The following is a 24,335-nucleotide window of genomic DNA, read 5'->3' as shown; positions in this document are numbered from 1 at the left end:
TATTGAAACAAGTTATATGAATTGTTGAATGTGAACCTGATGATGTGCCCTGTAATCTTTCACTCAATCCACAATAAAAACCTTAAATTAAAAAAAAAAAAAAGTTTTCTGCAGTAGATTTGCCTAATGCAATATGTTGTTTGATTTCTTGACTGCTGCTTCCATGGGTGTTGACAGTTGATCCAAAAAGAATGAAGTCCTTGACAACTTCAATCTTTTCTCCGTTGATAAGAACGTTGTTTTAAATTTACTTAAATTACAATAATCTACTGTTGAAATATGAAAATCAATGTCAACTCTCATTTGTACTTACACTACTCACCAAAAAAGTCTTTCTCCAAAGGGTTCCCATAACCTTTCTTTACCATCTACACGTATACTAAATTTAAAATACACATACTAATCAGTTTTTGTATATTTAGTTAAGGTGATTAAAGAAATAAAGTACAGAACAACTTCCTTATCACTTTCATCACCCTCAGAAAAACTTCCTCTAAGTTGTATTGTGATAATTTGGACAAGTGGTCTAACTTCACATTTTAACTTTTTAGTTGAAAATTTATTTTGGAGGTTTTGTTCTTTAAAACCAAATAGACAATATCTGACTATGTCATCTTTTCTGGAGTTTTATAAAAGGATAATATGTTGCTGGGTGATTTGAAAAAAGGTGTGGTGAATCTGATAAATAGCTGGTGCAAAGTACAACGAAGCAAACTTCCTATGAGTTTGTTCAATTAGCCTTCTAAAGGTTTTTCTTGCTTTTGGTTTGACCTAAATGTCAGTAAAGATAAAAAAAAAATATGGAAATAGCCAATAAAAGAACAAATATTATTGTGATTAGTTCAAACACCATTTTTCCCCTTGCAGGAAGATGATTCAAAACTAATAGCACTGCCGAAGAAGGATGGCACACTAGGCAGAAAGGCTGTACGACTTCTGTGCAGCAAAAATAAAGAAAATCAGATGAGACAAATACAGAGGACAGTTCTGGAACTCTGTGCTCCAAAGGAAAGCATAGAAGGGTAAATTGTGTGCTTACTGGGAAACACAGTTGAATAGATGCAGGAAGAGACGAGGTGACTGACGAGCAGTGGCAGCCAATGGAATCTGCCGCAGTGATCTATAAAAGTTCACGAACAGCTTTAGAGATGAGAAAACATATTCGCATTGCAGAACTCTACATGAGGCTCACTGAGACAAAGGTATGATTTTTTTTTTTTTCCTGACCAATGTACAACCCCAGGGAATCTCCTACTTTCCAGGTGGTTGGAGTCACACTCAAAGGTTGTGAGTCCCAGGGAGGCGATATACACAATAGCCCCACTAGGGCAAGCTCTGATCCAAATCTGAAAGTCCACCCTGGCTGGCCTGCCCTGGACTGGCTCTCACCAGGAGACAGGACTGAGTTAATGTGTGGGATAGAGAAATAAAAGAGGTGGGTGATCTGTCCTCAAGACACAATGTGGCAATTTTGAACTTTCTCAGGAAGCTTTGAAGGCAAGAAGCCAGCTGGTGGTGGAGCACATCACTTATTGGCTAAGAGAAAGCCAATTTTGCTGTGTGGACTGTTTTTTGCTTGTTTGTTTACTTTCCTTCTTCTTGCATCACAAAAAGGAGACAGCAACTGAGGCCATCCAGCCAAGCCACAGTCATACCCTCTACAGTCCCACCAACTGGGCAAGAGCCAATATCAGCTGCTATACACCAAAGCAGTGACTACAACCCACAGCTGCTAAACCCACTCTGAATTGAAGTGTATGAACAGTGAACAGAGAAGCTCAAATCCTGATCACACTCACTAGGAGGGAATTGGTGAGTGCCTAAGAACACAAAAGCATACATTCATCAACTTAGTACAAATAAAGCAACACCACAATTCCTAGAAAGCAGCAGAAAAATTTTTTTCACATGAAAAAACAAGACAAAGTAGTTTAAAAAATCACCAAGATGAAGAGTTAGATAACTACCTGAAAAAGATTTTAGGTGATTGACATTTCACAGAAAGATAAGAGGGAAACAAGGAAGAATTCAGAAAAGGGCTACAGGAACAATTAAACAAAATAGATACAGTACTGGAAAAAATACAAAACCTGCAAACAGAGATTCAACAGATCAATACTAAGATATTAGAAATGGACACTACACTGAAAGAGCAAGGGAGAAGAACCAAATCAATGGAAGTCAGAATTAGCAAGCTTGAAGATATATCACTCAATACTAGTAAGACAGAAGAACAATCAGAAAAAACAATAAAAAACATCTAAATAAAGTCTAAATTCATGTAGGACCAAAAGAAGAGAAATAATGTACTGGTGGTCAGAATTCCAGAACAGGAAAAGACAAAGAAAACCACAGAAAAGACAGTTGAAGAACTGCTAGAAGAAAATTTCCCTAACATCATGAAAGATGCAGTGGTAAGTATTTAAGAAGGTAAGCAAACCCCAAACAGGAGAGATCCCAATAGAAAATCACCAAAACATAGCAAAGACGAGGAAAGAATCCTTAGAGAAACTCAGGGAGACATACAAAAAACCCTGAAAGAAAACAGCTGTCAACCAAGAATCACACATCCAGCAAAACTGTCCCGCATATATATGACTGCAAAATTAGAACATTTTCGGATAAACAGAAGTTAAAGGAATTTGTAATAATCAGACCAACTTTACAAAAAAATACTACTACTTTGGACTGAGAACCAACAGTAGCAGACAACAATCGTAGATTGACATATATGGGAGCACCACCAAGAATCAACCCATAAAAAGAATGAAGATAGGGAATCAGAGATATCTGTAATGAAGACAACTACAGAGCAAAAAGAGGGAAAAGTACAGTTACAGAATACCAAATGGTGAGGAAGTCAACAGCTTTCAAGATAAAGCAGACTGTTGTGATTTGGGGAAGAAAGTAATAAATTTTAGGGTAACCTCAAAGAAACTTAACCTTCACATCAAATTATGAAAAGGAATATACATGAAGATCTGTAAACATTAAAACTATGAAGAAATTGACAAGAAGAAAGCATCCAAAAAGAAAAAAGAACTCAGCACAGGAAAAAAATGTGGAACAAAAAAACCAGCAGCACCACAAAAAACAGACACAGCAAATTAATTCATATCTATTTGTTTTGTATGTGTACTTCATATATTTTTGCTTTGTTCATTTGTGAAACATAAGATGTAAATGGGGTGCCACGGAGAATAGGCAGGCTAACTGTTGTTACAGGAATAGGATTGTAATCATTGAGATGAAATAAAGTATATTAATTTGTTGAATGTAAAGTTGATGATCTTGTCTGTAAACTTTCATTCAGTTCATAATAAAAAGAAAAAAAAAACTAATGGGGCTATTGGATATGAAAAAAGTTTCATCTATGACTACTATAAAACACTAGTTTTTATAGTTGTTGTTGTTAAGTGCCTTCGAGTCGGTTCCGACCCATAGCGACCCTGTACAGGGTTTCTGAGGGTATAAATCCTTACGGGAGTAGAAAGCCTCATCTTTCTCCCGCGGAGCAGCTGGTAGTTTCGAACTGCTGACCTTATGGTTCGCAGCCTGATTCGTAACCACTACGCTACCAGAGAGTTTTTATAGTAGTCATTTGTAAAATACTGTTGGTTTTTTTTTTTTTTTTTTTACTAAAGGGATAAATCTTTATTTCAACTTTTTGATAGTATATATCAGGAACTATGGGAAATGGAGAGTAAATCATAAAGAAACTGTACCTATCATTTAGCAAGGCGTTAGCTAATCTTGATTATAAAAAAGTAACTTATCAGTAGACAGGTTGTGACTGTTACTGTTTACTCATTACACTTGACTGAATTAAATATGGTGGTGGCTGTATGCTGTAGAGCTGGTTACAACTCATAATGACCCTGTAAAAGTTTCCAAGGTTGTCAATCTTCACAGAAGCAGAAAGCCTCATCTTTCTCCTGAGGAACAGCTGATGAGCTTAAACCGCAGACCTTGGGTTCCCAGTTCAGTACTTATCCTACAGAGCCACTGTGCTCCCTTGTTCACAGGCACTCATCACCAAAACCACTCCCAACAAATCTAATGAAAAAAGAAACTGACTTCATGGGTACAGTGTATTCAATTATTCAATGTGTCACTTCTAGCCTGAGTCTTTGTAAACTTCCACCAATACACTTTTTCCTGATGAGTCTGGGGAAGACAAGGTGAAGGAAGATGCTGATAGATTACATGAGTCAGTTGTGACTGTTAACAGGACTAATTGTGAATGGTCAATTTTGCCATTCCCCTGGGTATAAAATGAGTCATCTCAGTAGCAGAGGTGGAAATATCTCACTACCATAAAAGAGGAGCCAGGAGTGGAGCATGTTCTTTTAACACCAAGATCTCTGTGTATTAAACCACCATAGCCCAGTGACAGAAAGCTGTGACACCAGGAGAGTGGCAGAGCAGCAGCAACAGAAACAAGAACCAGAGCATGAGACAAAGCAGTGGGCTTCCCTGTGCAAAGAGCAATTAAAGGAAGCTTACAGAATGGGGAGCCTCAAGGCATTTAATTAGACAGCTACCTTTACTGACCCATAAAAACAGAGCTAAATGTCTTTGGACTGAGGCTTATAGTAAAGTAGACCATTCTATAGGCATTTTCAATTTTCCCCCAACAACATAATCAGTTGCCATCAAGTTAATTCCAACTCATGGCGACCCTGTAAGACAGAGTAGAACTGTCCTATGAGTCCTGGTGTGGCACTGTAGGTTAAGAACTTGATCACAAGATCAGATTGAACTAGAAGGTCAGTGACCCACCACTTACTTGCTCCTTGGAAACCCTTTACAGGGTCACTGAGTCCAAACCAACTTGATGGCACTTAACAACAATAACCAGGACTCCTACTGTGGCACTGTAGAAGAGCACTGGACTGTAAACCACAAGGTTGGCAGTTCAAACCTACCAGCTGCTCCTCAAAACTCTATACAGGTTCGCTATGAGTCAGAAACAACTTAACGGCATTTAACAACAGCAACAGAACTGTTCCATAGGGTTTCCGTGGCACTGTGGGTTAATGTGCTGGACTGCAAAATCCATTTGAACCACAATGTTGTCAGTTCAAGCCCACCAACTGTTCCCTGGAAACCCTATACTGGGTCACTATGGGTCAGAACCTACTCAACGGCACTTAGCAACAAATCATTATGGAAGCAGACTGCCATTATCGTTCTTGTGAAGAGTAGCTAGTGGATTCAAACCAACCTTTTGGTTAGCAGTGGAGCACTTAAACACTGTGCCACCAGACCTCTTTCCAATAAGCATAAATACTTTTATACTGAATACACACATTTTTAGAAGTCAAGGCAACTTTGTGCCTTTGGGATGTGGTTAACAGTTCAATTATTCTCCCATGAGGAAAATGCAAAACCCAGGAGGAAACATGCTAACTCCAATCATCTTAAATATAACAAAACCAACATCATTTTGACTTTGTAAGCTTCAAAACCACAAACACACACACACAATGAAAAGCATTCACAGTCTACATCACAGGAATATAATTAGGATTACAAACCACAGTTAGAGCTCTTACTCTTCAGGTGGCTCTCATTCACACACATCACAAAGCTGGGTTTTTTTAAGTTTAATAACTTTTTTTCCAAACCATTTCTGGTTCCACCAGCACGAACATAGTTTGAGTAAAAAAAAATATATATACTAATTACTTATGAACGGCATACTAATTACTACTAACTGCATAAATACAAAGGAGCCCTATTAGTACAGTGGGTTGCAGTTAACCACAAAGTCTTCCAGCTGCTCCTTGGGAGAAAGATGAAGTTGTCTGCTCTCATAACAATTTGAGTCTCAGAAACCCTAGAGAGTAGTTCTACTGTGTCCCTTAGGGTTGCTATGAATCTGAATAGACTCAATGGGAATGGGTTTGGCATAAATAGAAAAGGTCATGCTGAAACTGAAAAATATTTAAACAGGTCACATTCCTAGAGAAAAGTTCTATTTTAGTTCTGGTAGAAAGTAACACAGGCACCATCGCAGGATCCTAACAAACAAACAAACAGACATATGGAGTTATTGTTACTGTTGTTGAATGCCGTCACGTTGGTTCCTACTCACAGCGACTCTGCATAGTTCTGGTAGAAAATAACACAGGCATCATCCTAGGATCCTACACAGGGAGTTATTACAAAGTTATTCAATCAATTCTGGAATTCCACTTTCTAAAAAATAAATGAACACTTGGAAATACGCTGTAGAGCTATTTTTCAGACGCAAGTGTGAAAACATCTTTATGACTATCAATGGGATATGACTTCTTGTAGTACCCAGAAAAACATGACTACAAAGTTAGCCATTCTTAATTCAACCATTTTAAAGAGACCACCGGTTGGCGTTTGCCCAGCAAAAATTTTAAGTTCATTCTCTACAAAATTGAGGATACAAGTAAGGTTAAAATCAATTTTACCTAAAGAAGACAGGCTAGAAGAACAAACAAGATGGTGGATCAGGTGAAGTGCAGTAAGGAGCTCCGTCAGCAACAACACAGAATACTGGATCAAGCAGGCTCAGGGGATGGTCTCAGAATTCTGAACCATACATAAAGGAATATTTAGAAGGTTGAAAGGCTTAAAGCTATGGGACTTCATAGAAGAAGCAACAAATCCATTGCTTTCTAATTCAAGACGCTCAGCTGCTCCTGGAGCCATCATCTTGGGAGACACTAAGCAGGGTAAGGATCACGGACATCTGACAGAACCCCGGAGATAAAGGTGTGGACAATTTTTTGTTTTGTTTTGTATCGGTTCATTGGTCTCTCGCACCTCCACTCAAGTGACTAGAGGGGGTGCCTGATCGAGTGGACACCCAAACCCCACCCCCAAAGGGTTCTACTACACATGCGCACAGATCTCCTCGAAATTTAAAGTGGCAGTTTCCACTTAAAACCAAATGTCAGCGCAAAACGGACACAGCAGGCTTTGAACTATTTATCACTAGGAAAAAGGCCTGAGCGGGGATTGTAGAGTGGGACAGGCAAACTAAAAAGGAAATAGGCCGAAAAATAAATCCTGAGTTACATCACAACAACCAACAGTGGCATCTTGAAATTTCTCAGGAAGAAGAGTGAAAAGGGAAGCCCATCTCCTGATCACATTTACCTGAAGGCAATCAGAAAACATAAAAAATACCAAAATACACACCCATCTAAGTATTAAGGCCACAGCTAACTACTGAATATGCCCAAAAGACAGAAACAGATGACCATATCAGCACATGTACAGAAATGAGATAAAGTGACTGAGGCAAATGAGCTGGAGGTAGACCACTCCTTACTGGAAGATGGGCAGGCTTTGGAAATTCCTGAGAAAGAATTCAGAAAAATGATTATAAAGTGTATCAGAACACTTTACAATGGAGTTGAGAAAAATAAGGAAGAAGACAGGAAAGCACTACAGGAACAATCAAATAAAATAGATACAGCACTGAAAACAATGCAAAACCTACAGAAAGAGGTTCAAATGATTAATAAAAGATCATCAGAAATGGACAATACACTGAAAGGGCAAAGGAGTACATCGAAGAGTTAGAAGCCAGAACTAGTGAGCTAGAAGATTAATCTCTCAACACTACTAAGAAAGATGAGCAAACACAAAAAAGGATAAAATAAAAAAAAAATCTGAAGAAGGCCTAAGATTCATATTGGACAACATGAAGAGGAATAACTTAAGAATTATCGGCATTCCAGAACAGGAAGAATCATACAAGCCCACAGAGCAGATAATTGAAGGGCTTCTGGAAGAAAATTTTCCTAACATCCTGAAAAGTGACAAGATAAGCATTCAAGAAGCTCAACGAACCCAGGAAGGACAGACCCGAAAAGACAATTACCAAGACATATAATAATCAAGCTCTCCAAAATCAATGATAAGGACAGAATCCTGAAAGCAGCTAGAGAAAAGAGAAGTGTAACATAAAATGTCAAGCAAATCAGATTAAGCTCTGATCTCTCAACAGAAACCATGCAGGCAAGAAGGCAGTGGGGAGACATATATAAAAAACCCTGAAAGAAAAAAACCTGCCAACCAAGAATCCTCTATACAGCCAAGCTGTCAATTAAATACTATGGTGTAATCAAAACATTCCAGGATAAACAGAAGGTAAGGGATTTTGCCAAAGGCAACCCTGTGATGAAAAACATCCTAATGGAAGTTCTGTGGACTGAGAACCAACAAGAACAGACAACCAGAGACTGATGTACGTGGCAGCATCACAATGACATAATCGACAAATGGAAGAATCAAGAAAAGAATAAAATTAAAAGAACAGAGGAACTGGGAGGTCAGTCTATGATCAAAATAATTACAATGTGAAAGAAGGTAAACACAGAGGAAAAGAGATCCAAGTGGAGGGAAGGTCAGATAGATTACAGAATAAAATATACTGTCTTAAGTGGAGGGAAGAGTTAATGGAATATAAGGTAACCACAACAGTGGGGTTGGGGTGGGGGCAACAATTGTGAGGTTGGCCCAGGACCAACTGTTCTGTTGTGCATAGGGTCACTATGAGTCAGTATCAACCAGATGGCATCTTACAACAACAACAAAGTGAGATGTCTTTATTTACATTTTTTTAAAAAAATGCTATTTCATAGCAAAGAAAACAACTACAGAGTTTGCCCAAGAATCAAAAGGTAATCAAAACGCACAATATGTCTTACCAATAAATTGTTGTTAGGTACCATCGATTAGGCTCTGACTCATAGTGACCTTATGCACAGAAAAACAAAACGCTGCCCAGTCCTACACCATCTTCACAATAGTTGTTATGCCTGAGCCCACTGCTGCAGCCACAATGCCAATCCATCTCATTGGGGTTCTTCCTCTTCTTTGCTCATCTTCCACTTTATTAAACATAATGTCCTACATAGACTGGTCCCACCTGATAATATGTGCAAAGTACAAGCAACAAAGGTTCACCACCCTAACTCTAAGGAGCATTCTGGCTATCCTTTCTCTAATACAGATGTTTGTTTTCTGGCAGTCCATGGTACCTTCAATATTCTTCTCCAATACCACAACTCAGATGCATCAATTCTTGTACAGCCTTGCTTATTCATTGTCCAACTTTCACATACATCTGAAGCTATTAAAATACCATGACTTGGGTCAGGCACACCTTAGTACACACCTTAGTACTCAAACTGCTATCTTTGTTCTTTAACATATTAGAGATGTGCAACCGATGTGCCTAATACAATATGTCATTCAATTTCTCTCATACTTAGGACATATTATCAGGAGGGACCAGTCCCTGGAGAAAGACATCATGCATGGTAAAGTGGAGTGTAAGTAGAAAAGAAGACCCCCCAACCAGATGGTTTAGCACAATGACAGCAGCAATGGGCTCAAGTGCAACAACTGTGAGGACAGTGCTGGACTGGGAAGTGTTTCGTTCTGTTGTACATAGGGTCCCTAAGAGTTGGAACCTACCCAACAGCACCGAACGACCAGCAGCGACCCTAATGGTCAGAACAGAATTGCTCCATAGGGTATCCAAGTTGGTTCTGACTTGTAGCAACCCTACGCACAACAGAACAAAATAGTAATTCCACTCCTAGGTATATATTCAAGAGACTTGAAAATAGATACTTGTACACCTATGTTCACTACAGCACTATTCACAATGGGCAAGGAGTGGAAACAACCTCAATGCCCATCAAGAAATAAAAGAACAAGCAAAATTTGGTACATGCATACGATGGAATACTACTCAGCCAATAGGAGAAATGAAGTCTTGATGCATATGCTACAACACTGATGGAACTTAAAGACATGATGCTGAGTGAAATAAGGCAACCACAAAATGACAAATATTATATAACCTCACTTACATAAAGAGAAGAGGCAAATGTATAAATACCAAGGTTTCTTAGTGAGAAAGGGGGGCTTATTGATTATGAAATTTGTTTACAGTGATGGTAAAATACCACTGATTAAGCTTAAGGTTGCACAGCTGATTAATGTAATCGCTGTCAGTTAAGTTATATAACTTCAAAAAGCAGAACTGGTAAAAGTTGTGTGATAGATATATCTACAACAGTGACACACAAAAACAGTTACTGCTGATGCTCCTTATGCACAACCAAATACCTCAAGGGATTTGGCTCCTTGGTTTGGAGGTTTAGGATCATGGTTTCACGGGACACCCCGTGAAATGGCCTAATGTGTTCAAAGTTTCTGTTCTACCTCCAGCATAGTGTCTGGGGTCTTTTTAAAAGCTTGCAAGCAGTCATTCAGGGTACAACAATTGATCTCTACTCATCTGGGACAACATAGAAAGATGGACAGTCAGGAACAGAAAAGGAAATGGAAGGTGTGGCTAACTGCCTCCTTTGCAATGAGACCAGAAGAACTGGATGGTGTCCAGTTACCATTACTGAACATTTGGATCAAAAGGAGGGAAATGCAGAACATAATTTCAAATTCTCATGGAATCCAGTCTTTTAGGAGCCATGGAGACTGAAATTACTAAATTACTACCCTGGAATAATCTTTAAACCTTAAACCAAAAATATCCTGTCTTCTTATAATCAAATAATCATTTAGCTTAACTAGTAATGAATTTGAACATAGTGCTCTGAAAAACCAGTCATTGAAAACTCTAGAGAGCACAGTTTTTACTCTGACACACACAAGGTCAGCATGACTCAGTGGCAGCTGGTTTTTAGCAAATGATTTTAACCTATCAATTTTTTATTCTTTTCTTTTAACTTTTTATTGTAAATTGAGTGATGGTTCACAGATCAGTCCCACATTCAACAGATCTTTTTGATGGGCACATTTATTTCAATCCTTTGGAAAGGATTTTTCAATTACACTGAAAATTCAAACCTGGTAGCAATATTATATAGGAATTAGGAGTACATGGTTCTCTCGTATTTTCCTTTGTAGCCAGCGAAGGTGCGCTGGTAATGTAGTGGGTTACAATGTGGGCTGCCAACTGCAAAGTCAGCAGTTTGAATCCACCAACCACCCCTCAGGAGAAAGATAAGGGGTTTCGCTCCGTAAAGATTTACAGCCCCAGAAACGCCAAACAGGGTCGCTATGAGTTAGAACCAACTCGACAGCACATACCACCACCACCACCACTTAGAAAAATTTAATCAACCTGGATCATTCCACTAGTCCTTAATATTTTCAAGTAAATATAAGAACAGAGTTGTTGTTCCTAAGTACCTTCAAGTCAGTTCTGACTCATAGTGACCCTGGATAGTTTACGATGGATGGCTGGTGAATCTGAACTGCTGACCTTAAAGTTCAAACTGACCTTGCAGTCCAGTGCATTATCCCACAGTAGCTTTGAACTACTTTACTCAGAATACAATCAGAATTCACAAGATTCTTCCAGTATATAGGAACATCTTTGGATTTTGTACAAACTGAGAACCAACCCTGTCTCTCACTAATATAAATGGAATGGCCTACAACTAAAAAAAGAAATATAATACCTTCATTGAAGAATTGGTGGAGGATTCAACGGAATAGTAAATATATAGCTTTTGGCACAGTACTTGACATTTAGTGAACATCTGCTCAGTAACTGTTGATTACTGTAAATTTTAAAATAACTTATTTATCAGCTAATTACAGCAACTAGTAAATACCACCAAGAACACTAGAACCCAAAATACAGCTCCCCAGATTAACTCTATGCAAGATGTATAAAGACTACAATAGAGCCAATACATTTGGCCCTTAACCCAAGGACAGAAGAAAATCCATATAAACCCACTGCCACTGAGTCAATTCAGATTCAAAGAATCTAAAGGACAGAATAAAACTGCTCTTTAAGGGTTCCGAGATTGTAAATCTTTATGAAAGCAAACAGCCTCATCTATCTCCTGAAGAGTAGCTGGCAGGTTTAAACTGCCCATCTTGCAGTTAGCAACCAATGCTTACCCCACTGTGCTACCAGGACTCCTTGAAAATCCATATAAACTTAAACTTGCTAAATTAGAACTGGGTAACTGCTTCTCACTTTAAAACCCTTCAATGATTCCCCACTATCTACTGAAAAAAAAGGTCAAACTATTAACACAATCTGTCTCCAACTTACTTTTTCAGCTCTCTGTCAAAGTACTTCCTATTTGCCACCTGACAGATACATATCACTTGCCCTTTCAGAACTTCATGGCTCTTGGCTTTCCTCCTCTCTGGAATGGCATCTGCTCCTTCATTCTTCCAATATTGTATTGCAATTGTCACTGGGTCTTAATTTCCTCTTATGAAAATAAGTTTCCTTAATGGCAAAAGGGAATGTAGTATACGTCTATGTTGTTTTTAAGTGCCGTCGAGTCAGTTCTGACTCATAGTGACCCTTTATAGGGTTTCCAAGAAGTTGCTAATGAGTTTGAACCATCGACATCGTGGTTCAGACCAACCTGCGGTCTAGTGCTTTATCTCACAACACCACACCAGGACTCCTACATGTCTATGTTGCTGTTGTTAATCACCATCAAGTCAGTTCCGACCCATAGCGACCCTGTATAGGGTTTCCAAGGAGCAAATGGTGAGCGTGAACTGCCAACCTTGCAATTCAAACGGCTTTAGCCATCTGGTGCATTAACCCACAGTGCCACACCAGGTCTACACATCTGTTACAGATAGAACTGCATCTCCCAAAAATGTATATAAGCTTCAACCATGTTGTTGTTGTTGTTGTTAAGTGCCATCGAGTCGGGTCCGACCCATAGCGACTCTGTACAGGGTTTCCGAGGGTGTAAATCTTTACGGGAGTAGAAAGCCTCATCTTTCTCCCGCGGAGCGGCTGGTAGTTTCGAACCGCTGACCTTAAGGTTCGCAGCCCGATTCGTAACCACTACGCTACCAGAGCTCCTTAGAAGCTTCAACCATAAGTTCCTATAAATATGACCCTGTTTGGAAACGAGAGTTTCTATAAAATGAGCAGAATAGAAGGAGAATAGGATAGACAAGATCTACAAGCAAAGGAACATCAAGGATTGCCAGCAGACACCCAAAACAGGGAGAGGCCCACAGAGGAATAGATAGCCAAGCTTCTGATTTAGTCTCTTAGCCTCCAAAACAAAGAAAATATTTTTTTTCATTATGATAACACTAGATTAGTAAAATACTTACATTTACCTATATTTTCATGTTATTTTACTTGTAGCTTCACAAAATTAAGAAAAGGAGCTGATTTATAGATTTAGTCATTGGCTATGACCACCTCGACAGAGTTGGAGTGAGAAACAGGGTTCCTGATTCCTAATTCTAGCAATTATCAATGGAAAAGTCACATATGTTTTTAAGATTCATATTTCCAGCAGAAGAGAATATGTAATGCTATTTGTCATTCTTATGAGCAATTGGTACGAAATAACAAAACAGTGATCAATGCAAGACTGATTAAAACACAAGTATTTCGCCAGAAAAATCTATACATTAAAACAAGGGCAGCAACACTTGCCTTACTCTACTTTCCATAATTCTCCTGAGTGACTTCGGATCCATGTTCCCCACCCCCAATTAGGCATCTCCTATACTAACAACCTTTTCATAACTAGCTGATGTAATGATTCACGCAAAAAGGTACTTTTAATTGATCCTGTGTTATTTCTCCTTTTAAGTACTCAGATATTGCTTTGGGAGCTAAATCTTGGAACTGAGTGAACCATATATATATATAAAGTGACTTAGATAGGTAGACCCCCAAATTAGAGGCTCCCTGGAATTCCTATCACACAATAAACATTTTGAAATAATCTGTTAGATATAGACCACTAAATCTTAAACCTGGGGCATCACATACAAGGGAATTTCATATGTTTGTGGAAAAATATACTTGAAAGATAATGAAATTTTCCCGTTTACTATTTGAAGCTCCCCTGTACAATCTACTCTATTTCCTCTAAAAAAAAAAAAAAGAGTAAACTGAGCTTGGGAGAGGTACCTAGATGTTTACCCAGTAAACAAAATCCCAAGGTTCCTGATTCCCAAAGTAAGAAAATTAAGTTTACACCATTTTAAGCAATGTTTAAATCTTCCAAAACAGACCCTTTCAAATGAGAAGATAGGTTCTGAAAATGAAGTTGCCCATTTAACTTTTTGTTAGGGATGTGGCAAAAGCTAGAATTATACTTTCTGAGGAGCTCTGATGGTAGTGGTTAAAAGCTCTGACTGCTAGCTAACCTAAAGGTTGGTGGTCTGACCCACCAGCCACTCTGGAGGAGACATACATGGGCAGTTCCACTCTGTACTGGAGCAGGGATGGGGAATGACCCGCCCATAAGCTGTATAAGGCCCACGAAATCATTTGGACTGGCCCTTCCAAGGCAACATCCTATTGCTGCTGTTGTTAGAAACTCCCTTGTATACCACTTTAAATTTTTCTAGTATTCAATCATACTACACTGTAGTGAGAGAGAGACAGTGTGCCTGATACCCACCGTTTGCCTTCAATTCCGACTCTAGTGACCCTGTAGGACATGAGCAGCAGCTGATGAACTTGAACCACCACTTTGTGGTTCAAACTGACACACTGTTGTTATGTGCCGTGGAGTTGGTTCCGACTCATAGCGAGCCGGTACAGGGTTTCCAAGGCTGTAAATCTTTAAGGGAGCAGAAAGCCTCATCTTTTTCCCTTGGAACAGCTGGTAGTTTCCGAACTGCGGGTCCTGAGGTTAGCAGCCCAATTAGTAACCACTACGCTACCAGAGCTCCTTAAACTGACACATTGTTGTTGTTGTTACTAGTGCATTAGGGGTGAGTTAATTAAATGTTTGACCAAATTTAGCAGGCTAATTTTTAAGTTGATAATTCTGTATGATCTGTGAATAATGATATATAGTTTGGCAGAAAAAAAGGTTCCCCACCCCTTACCCACTGTGGGTTAATGCACTGGACTGCAAGGTCAGCTTGAACTGCAAGGTCAGTGGTTCAAGCTCATCAGCCGCTCCTCCAAAACCCTATACAGGGTCTCTATGACTAGTGGCATTTAACAACAACAACCCATGTCCTACAGGGTCACCAGAGTCAGAACTGAAGGCAAAGGGTGAGTATCAGGCACACTGTATCTCTCTCTCACTACAATATAGTATGATTGAATACTAGAAAATTTTAAAGTGGTATACAAGGGAGCTTCTAAAAGTTCATTAAAAAATTCCATTATCTTTTCATTCCTTTTTTCCACAAACTTTCTGAAGCCCCCTTATATATCACCACTACAGTAAACTAAATTCAAGCCAGTGACCTACAGGTCAAGTATCCAAAAGCCATTAGCCATTACCAATTCCCCAGGCTACCTAGTGCTGAACTCACGGTGCAATGACAATAAATGTTTCAAGGGTAAATTTTAAAATAAAAACTGCAAAGAATGTGGAATGATCATTAACTCTGGAAAATTCATAAAGAGCCACTGCACAATTTAAGTCTATAGAGAGGAAACAACTTTTGGGTGTATCACTGCATTAAACTACTCAACTGCAGCTAGAAAATATGTACTCTCAAAAGGCAAAGTGTCATAAATACACTGTTCTGGAATGTATAGAGCTTAGCAACCATTTTTATTAAAGTCTCACTTTCGGATATCTCTTCCTACCCATCCAGCCCACGAGAACTAAATATCTCAAAGAATCAAACTAACGACTTCTCAACAGTCTTTCCCACTGAAAAAATCATGTGACTATCACCACCATTTGACTATATGAATCATCCAATGAAAAAACACCACACACTACAATTTCAACAACTCTTGCTATAAACACATAGGTACTATTATCAGTTGCTTCGCGGGAGAAAGATGGAGCTTTCTGCTCCCGTAAAGATTTACAGCCTTGGAAACCCTGTACAGGGTCGCTATGAGTCGGAACCGACTTCACGGCACATAACCACCACTATCACGTTTAGGCCTTACTTTGAAAATTCACCCTTCCTAAATTGTTACAAGGTAATTAATTTCACCATTTAGAAGTTTCTCGAACAGAGCTGACATCCCATTCCCTTTTGAGTTTGACAAGTCGGAAGGGATGTACTTACTTTAATACTACTTCTCTTCTGCCACATTACTACTGCCAGGTGATTAAGTCATATTAGAGTTTATGGACCCCCAGAATGGCTGAACAGAGTACGATGTAGCATCTGAAAGACTTATTCCACTATGGAAAATGAAGAAAACTCAGAGACGTCTGATGCCCGTGCCAACGAAAACGACGGCGCGAAGGCACCTCAAAATGGGATCTCTGGAGGACAGAGAGAGCTCACAAATAGATACCTTGCCTCATAGAAATCCGAGATATTAAATCAGGTAAAATGCGCTGGTAACCTCGGGGACTTGGGAGTACTAACCCAAGGTACCAGGCCCGTCAGGAGTGTGACCTGGTGGTCAAACGGGTAGCGACAAGCTTCCAGTACCCCCAAGGGCGGAGCCCTGCTCGGGTTATCGCGGTGGGTGCGGGAGACTGGCCCAGTCACCCTGGAGGCACAGCCCAGGGCGGGCTTCCAGGGCCGGGAGATGAGGGGGAGCGGCCGGCCCCGCTCACCTTTGAAGAAGCGCAGCGCCAGGCCGTACAGCTCCTCCAGGCCAAAGCCCCAGTGCTGCTCCAGCCGCCGCGCCTCCTCCGCCGCGCCCCCAGCCGCCAGCTCTCCGAGCTCCGACTGCTCGCTCGGGCCCCGGCCGGACCCGGGAGGCGAAGGTGGCGGTAGCGGCGGTGGCAGCAGCGGGGCGCCTTCCGCACCAGGCCGCTCCTCCGGGTCTGGGCTTAGCGTGAGGCCGTCAACAGAGACCTCGAGTCGCTCCGCATTCAGCACCGCCGCCATCTCCGGCTGCTGCGCCTCCTCGGCGGGGACAGGCGGCAGCCACGTATCGACTTCCTGCTGACCTCTGACCTCCACTCGCCGACACCGGAACTTCCGCTGCTGAGACTACGACAGGGCTCCGAGAGAGGGGCTGGTGCCCCGCCCCTGCAGGGACTAGCAGCCACGCCCCCTCCGCGACCTCTCGCTTTGCCCCCCAGGTTCTGCTCCCAATAGAAGCCTTCGCCCCACCCTCACGCTGTCCTCTCCCATCCCAGCCGGCGTCACCAGTCGGTTTTGCTCCACCACTGTTGGTGTCCTGCAGGGCCGGGTAGATCCCGTGTGGGGGTCAGTGCGTGGAGGATAACTATACTACAGGCAAGCATTTAGGTTTCAGGTCAGAGCCCTTCACAACTGGAGGCAGTATTGTGGTTTGCAGAACTCTCTTGCCCACCAGTTTGTTCTTCAAGCATCTTTAAGGAAATGCAGAGGAAATGCCCTCCCCCCCTCTTTTTTTATTTAAAGAGAAAAACGGAAGCTTCTAAGAAAGTCAGTGGCTTCTCTGAGATGGTTGGAGACGAGCAGGTTCTAGTTTTGCAATCATTGAAGCTCATACAATTTGTAAGGCCCTCTTTAAGATAAAGAATTTCTTAAAATTATGAACACAAAGTTTGACAAAGTGAATTATATATATTTAGAATGAAAAACCACAAATGACATCTTTAAACATCTTCCAAATAAAAATCTGACCATCCTGATAGTATTTTAAAAGTAAAAATTGACAAACAGCACACACAACAACTATATAAAATTTTCATTAACTGCCTGATACACTTCTACAGGGTGTTTATAAAGTCTGGACGCATCCTTTATTATTGTATTTGCTCTGAATATTAAAGATGTCCTGATGACATTGTATATATTCATCTGTGTTTCTAGACCTAATGGACGCACATTATAAATATTTTTCGTATTTTGACTAAATATTTGGGTCATTTTTTCCTCTGACAATTATTTTGTAATATTTTCTATAAAGAAAATAGAAAGATGAGTCAGTCTTTGATTTAGTCTGGTTGATGAGAAATTTTTTATTATTGTTTATAAGTTTCTTCTCATTATTGATACTGTCATATTTAGGGTTGCTGCCAAATTTGGGAAACTTGGGTTTCTCTCATATATGTTGTTGTTGTTAAGTGCTGTCAAGTCGGTTCCAACCCATAGCGACCTAGTATACAATTGGTTCTGACCCACAGCGACCTACTAGACAGTTTCCAAGGAGTGACTGATGAGTTTGAACCACCAACCTTGCAGTTCAAACTGACTTTGCAGTCTAGTGCATTAACCCACAGCGCCACACTGGATTCCTCTCTCATATATAAACTACACAATTCAGGGCCACTTGACTACCTCAGTGGCATTTTGTATGCAGTTTTTACTGGAACCCCAGAGTTTTCAAGGACAAAATTTGATTACTACATTCAGACATCATCTGATCTGTTGGGATAAATAAAACATGTGACTTCACATGCAGACAGACTCACTGCAGTACAACTACAAGTGTGAGTCCTGTAAACACTGGAATTCTAGTATTTCTAGTTTGTATGATTTGCAATAAAACAAAATGATGTGGTACATTTTTAATTGTATGTATGACATTACTTAGTAGATTCTGTGATGTGCTGGTACCTCTGTTTTGATTAGTTATTGAAAGAATTGATGCTTCTAATTAGAATTTTTTACTTCTGAGAGTTGAAAGAATTTTTTATGGACTAACTTCTCTTTTATTTCAAGCCTTGTTCACTTCTCCTAACCAGGATTTACTGTGCCAGGCACCACAAAACATTCTTTGCCTGCTGGTCCTGCAACTTAGGACACAGTACTGGCTGATTTAGTATAAGGGTATATTCCAGAAAGCCATTTCTACACCCATCGTGAACAATATTTTAACAGTACCTGAAAGTGACTGTGAACCACATAAATGCATGCCACTAAACTCACATGTGTTCCTTGTTTAATCATTGTTCCCCCTAGACAGATTAAAAAAAAAAAAAAAATCCATGGCCATCCAATACCACCTAAAACAAAGGAAAGGGTAGTCAGAATGGAAGGGAAGTCGGAATGCAAAGAGACAGTTGGATTAAATATCCTACTTTTGCAAATTAAAACAAATTTTGGACTATGAATACACTGCTATTGAGGGCCTTGGAAAACCTACTTCTTCTTCTTCTTCTTGTTAAGTGCCTTCAAGTTGGTTCCAATTCATAATGACCCTGTATAGGGTTTCCAAGGGGCAGCTGGTGGGTTTGAACCCCCAGCCTCGTGGTTAGCAGTCTAGTGCTTAACTTCTAGTTGTAGGGAACTCATGGCACTGTAGTGTAAGTGCAAGACCTCATGGTCACTTTGAACCACAAGGTCAGCGGTTCAAACTCACCAGTCACTCCTTGGAAACTGTATACTAGGTCGCTATGGGTCAGAACCAACTCAAGGGCACTTAACAACAACAACAACGTAATTTATTCCACTACTCCAAATCCAATGATTTTTCCACTTAGCTTGAATCTTTAGTTAGCTTTAATGAGTTTTAAAATACGTACATTACAGAGTCATAAATATACTACCTTACTGTGTCTATCTCAGTGTTATACCTTTAGAGACCAATAACTACTGAAGGTAAAAATGAAAGGATAAACATGCTACAATAAATATGTCACTTTAAATCGGCGGTGGGGAGGGGCACAAAGGGAGGCAGTGTGAGTTGTATTAAAGAACTATAAATATTAAAACCTATAGAATATCACCAAGAATATGGATAGGTGAAAATATTATAAGAGATAAATCATCACTGACATAATTTGATTGTTTAGATTTTAGAAGATGAAATATTCTTTAAGATCCTTAACATCTAGATTGAACATCTAACCCTCTGGCTAACAGAATCATCAAGGACTGTGATGTTTAATGTTCTGCATCAACTTGGCTTGGCCATGATTCCCAGTACTGTGTGGTTATCCTCCATTTAGTGATCTGATATAATTATTCTTCAGTTTGGTGGTAGCGGTGGTTATGTGCCGTGGAGTCAGAACTGACTCATAGCGACCCTGTACAGGGTTTCCTAGGCTGTAAATCTTTACGGGAGCAGAATGCCTCATCTTTCTCCCATGGAACACCTGATAGTTTTGAACTGCTGACCTTAAGGTTCGCAGCCCGATTCATAACCACTAAGCTACCAGAGCTCTGTATATATATTCTTCAGTTTATGTGTTGTAAATCCTAATCTCTAATGTGTTAATGAGGTAGGATTAGCATGGGGTGTATCTTGAGCCTTACAAGAGAGCATGACTGAGGTCAAACCCTTACTCTGACATAAGAGAAGCTTTCTTGGGATGTGACCTATATCCATTGCAAATATGGAAGCCCTAGCAAGGCTCTCCCTTGCTCTAGTTCCTGCATCTGGCTCATTATCTCTGGCCTCCAATTCTTTGGACTTCAGCTAGCAGCCTGTTTTCTTACCTGCCAATTCTGGGATTTGCTAGATTTTGCAGCTCTATGTGCAAGTGGCTTGCCATCTAACCTGCCAACTTCGGCAGCCCCACAGCCTATTGTATGGCCTCCCATATGTGGGTTCATCAGCCCCTGTACCCGCATGAGTTGGAGAAGCCTCCAGTCTGAAGCCATACCCATGGATTTGGGACTTGCAAGCCTCCGCACCATAGGAGCCATTTCATTGAGAATACATACAAATATGTTGTTGTTAGATGGTGGTGTTTTTGCTTCTATAGAGGGCCCAGCCTAAGACAGGGACATACTGTAGGTAGTTGCTCTTGTTGTTGTGTTTTTGTGAAGTGTCCTTGAGTCGTTGCTGTTAGTGATCTAAAAAAAGATTAGAGAATATAACTCCCCATAATAGTTACAGTTTTATGTCAACTTGTCTGGGCCAGGATTCTCAGTGGTTTGATAGTTAACATGTAGTCATCCCCCATAATGAAATCTAATATAATTAGAGCTGCTATGAACAGCCAGTCAATTGAAAGGAAATTTCCCTGGGGGTGTGGCTGGCTTCCAATATATCTGGCTCATCATCTGACCTCCGGTTCTTTGGACTTGAGCAGTATCCTGCTTTTTTGACTGCCGATCTAGGGAGTCATCAGCAGTCTGCGGTCTCATCTCCCCAACCTGCCTGCCTGCCACCTTATCTGCTAATCTTGGTCCATCAGCACTGCAGCTACAGGAGTCAGAAGCCTTTAGCCTGATATCTGACCCACAGACCTGGGATTTGCCCACCTCTACAACTGTGTGAAACAGCTCTGGTAGCATAGTGGTTACAAATCGGGCTGCTAACCTGAAGGTTGGCAGTTTGAAACTACCAGCGGTTCTTCGGGAGAAAGATGAGGCTTTCTGCTCCCATAAAGATTTACAGCCTCGGAAACCCTATACAGTCAGAACCAACTCCACGGCACATAACCGCTACCACCACAACTGTGTGAGCAATTCCCTTGATAGAAATGTCTCTTTATATATACATACAGAAGCGTCACTTTGTTTGCTTCTCTAGAGAATATAACGGTAAAACTGGGTTCTTAGTCACCTGCTGCTATTTAGTCACTACTCAGAGAAAGGGCTCAGAGCAAAGAGCAAAGCGATTATTGTGTATGAATATACAGAAGGACAGGGACGGGGTCTCATCCACATCTACTTCTCTGACTGGAGGGCAGCATGGGTTCTTAAGGAGGAAAAACTCAAGATCCTAGACCCAGTGGTCAGGGACTGTCGTATTGCTTTTCTATTCCAATAGTTGTGGTCATCGCATCAGTCATTAGGGTGGCCGTGTCCTACACACAGGGATTGTTTCAACCATTCCTGTGTGCTGATTTTGCCTTTGTTTCCAGGAGGAAAACCATCCTCTCTCGTTTGGGCCACAAATTCTTTAGAGATTGCAAAGAAGTTGATTAATTATGGAATCTATCTACGGGAGGAGTTACATTTTAGCCAAAGCTACTGTTTCTATTTTACTTAAGCTAAAACCTTTTCAGTGCCCCCATTTCTCAGTATCCCTATTTCAAGAACCCAGCCTAAGATATTTGGAGTGGGGAACCCAGCCTAAGATATGCCATTTTAAGAGATCATAGTGGGAGAAGAGTTCTAGATATTCACTATAATAAGAGTTACATGAGCGTATTAGGCTAGGTTCTCTAGAGAAGTAAAACCAGTAAAGCATATACACACACGTGCACACACATATACCCACCAAAACAAACCCATGGCCATCATGTGAATTCTGACTCATAATAACCCTATATAGGGTTTCTGAGGCTATAAATCTCTATAGGAACGGAAAGCCTCTTCTTTCTCCCATGGGTTCAAACTTCTGACCTTGCAGTTAGCAACCTAATGTGTAACCTACAACACCGCAAAGAGATTTATTTCAAGGAAATGACTCACACAATTGTAGACAGGTATCTTAGTTCTCTAGTGCTGCTATAACAAAAATACGACAAGTGGATGATGTCTTTAACAAACATATTTATTTTCTCACATTTGGGAGGCTATAAATCCAAACTCAGAGCGTCTTCTCTTTTCAGATCCCAGCATTCCTTGGAATCTCCATGTGTTTTGGCATCAGTCTTTCCCTGGAAAAGGAGCTCTGGTAGTGTAGTGGTTACGCGTCGGGCTGCTAACCTCAAGGTCGGCAGTTCGAAACTACCGTTCCACGGGAGAAAGATGAGGCGTTCTGCTCCTGTAAAGATTTACAACCTCGGAAACCCTGTACAGGGTCACTATGAGTCGGAACCAACTCCACGGTACTTAATAACAACAACAACAAGGAGCTTCACAATGCAGGGACCCAGGTCCAAATGACTCATTCCTCTCCTGGCTCTTCTATTCTGGTGGTAGTAGGTCCCTCCCTTTCTGTTCACTTCTCTTTCTGTTTATATCTCAAAAGAGATTGATTCAAGATGCAAAGACTTGCAGACCAACCCAGAACTCCTGGGAAAACAGAAGAATCTGTTGCAAGACCAGCAGAAAAAAAGTGGACAGTGTGACTGTTAGAATATCAAGCAAGGTGTTTGCTTTGGAGGCATCAAGGCAAGAAAAGTCAGCCCATCAGGGAAAACCCCCTTCTAAGACTGAAACTCAAAGGGAAACTGCAAGCAGTCTAGCATACTCACTGGTGACCACCTGAGTCTACTTGTGAGTGGAAGGAGAGGAAATGCAGCAATGAAGACATGGGCTAAGTCTGTCCATGTTCCAGTGACACCTGTTGACCTTGAAATGAAAGAGAAAAGAGGAAGGGTTGGCTGGTCTGAAGTTTAGGGAGATATGTGAACAATCGAACCCATGGGCAATGACCTAGCTACTGGGGGCTAGAGCTGAGAGTGAAGCAGCCAGATGGTCTGAAGTGCAGGGAAGTGTACATAAACTCCTAAACTTGCAGCTAATACCCATTTGGCCCAGCTTGGATGGCTGCTGACCAAAACTAGATCCGATGAAGAAAAAGATGATTCATAGCACGTTGTTGTTGTTAAGTACCTGAATCGGCTCCAACTCATAGCGACCTTGTATAGGGTTCCAAAGAGCAGCTGGTGAGCGTGAACTACCAACTTTACAGTTCAAACTGATTTTGCAGTACAGCACATTAACCCACAGCGCCACACCAGGACTCTGAGCAACAGAGTTGTAAGTTGCTACAATTTGATGAACTGAAGCTTATGGATACAGTTGCTCAAAATTCTAACTGGAATGGAAGGTTTCTCCGTATCAAGGAACAATCTTGTTTCCTCAGTGTACTGGCTTAATGTTGTTGTTGTTGTTAAGCGCCATCGAGTAGGTTCTGACCCATAGCGACCCAGTATAGGGTTTCCGAGGGGCAGCTGGTAAGCTTGAACCACCAACCTTGCAGTTCAAATGGCTTTGCAGTCTGGCGCATTAACTCACAGCGCCACAAAAGGACTCCACTGGGTTGACAGGGAATGATCTAGACATAGGTTATCAAAAATCAGGGGCTATAAAGGCACTCATACTGTGATGGCTTGTGAGTTGCTGTGATTCTGAAAACTATGCCACTGGTATTTTAAATACCAGCAGGGTCACCCATGGTAGACAGGTTTCAGGTGAGCTTCCAGATGAAGCTAGACTAGGAAGAGGGAGTGACAAACTACTTCCGAATATTTTAGTCACTGAAAAGCTTATGAATAGCAGATAAACACTATCAGATATAGTGCCAGAAAATGAGCCCCTCAGGTTGTAAGGCACTCAAAATGTGACTGGGTTAGAGCTGCCTCCTCAAAGTAGAGTTGACTGTGATGACGTGAATGGAGTAAAGCTTGTGGGAGAAAAGCCCAGGGGACCGTCATTTGCTGATGGGGCACAACTCAAAATGAAGAGAAACAGCTGTAAACATCCATTGAAAATTGGAACATGGAATGTATGAAGTATGAATCTGGGAAAATTGTAAGTTGTCAAAAATGAAATGGAACGCATAAACATCGATATCTTAGGCATTAGTGAGCTGAAATGGACTGATAATTGGCCATTTTGCATCTGAT

At 40.7% G+C, this 24,335-nt stretch overlaps 1 protein-coding gene across 1 annotated transcript in view; it reads right to left on the bottom strand.

Moving 5' to 3' along the window:
- The window catches only part of ACBD3 (acyl-CoA binding domain containing 3), a 70,921-nt gene extending 54,057 nt beyond the window's left edge, over positions 1-16,864 (bottom strand). The window contains exon 1 of the mRNA XM_006871131.1: positions 16,539-16,864. Coding sequence (XP_006871193.1) covers positions 16,539-16,815 — 277 coding nt within the window. The 5' untranslated portion in view covers positions 16,816-16,864. The remainder of the gene's footprint in view (positions 1-16,538) is intronic.
- Between the last annotated feature and the right edge of the window lie 7,471 nt (positions 16,865-24,335).

This window comes from Chrysochloris asiatica, unplaced genomic scaffold (genome assembly GCF_000296735.1).
Source record: "Chrysochloris asiatica unplaced genomic scaffold, ChrAsi1.0 scaffold00161, whole genome shotgun sequence".
Taxonomy (NCBI): domain Eukaryota; kingdom Metazoa; phylum Chordata; class Mammalia; order Afrosoricida; family Chrysochloridae; genus Chrysochloris; species Chrysochloris asiatica.
Note: the sequence above shows the minus strand (reverse complement) of the source record. Positions and strands in the feature narration are given on the sequence as shown.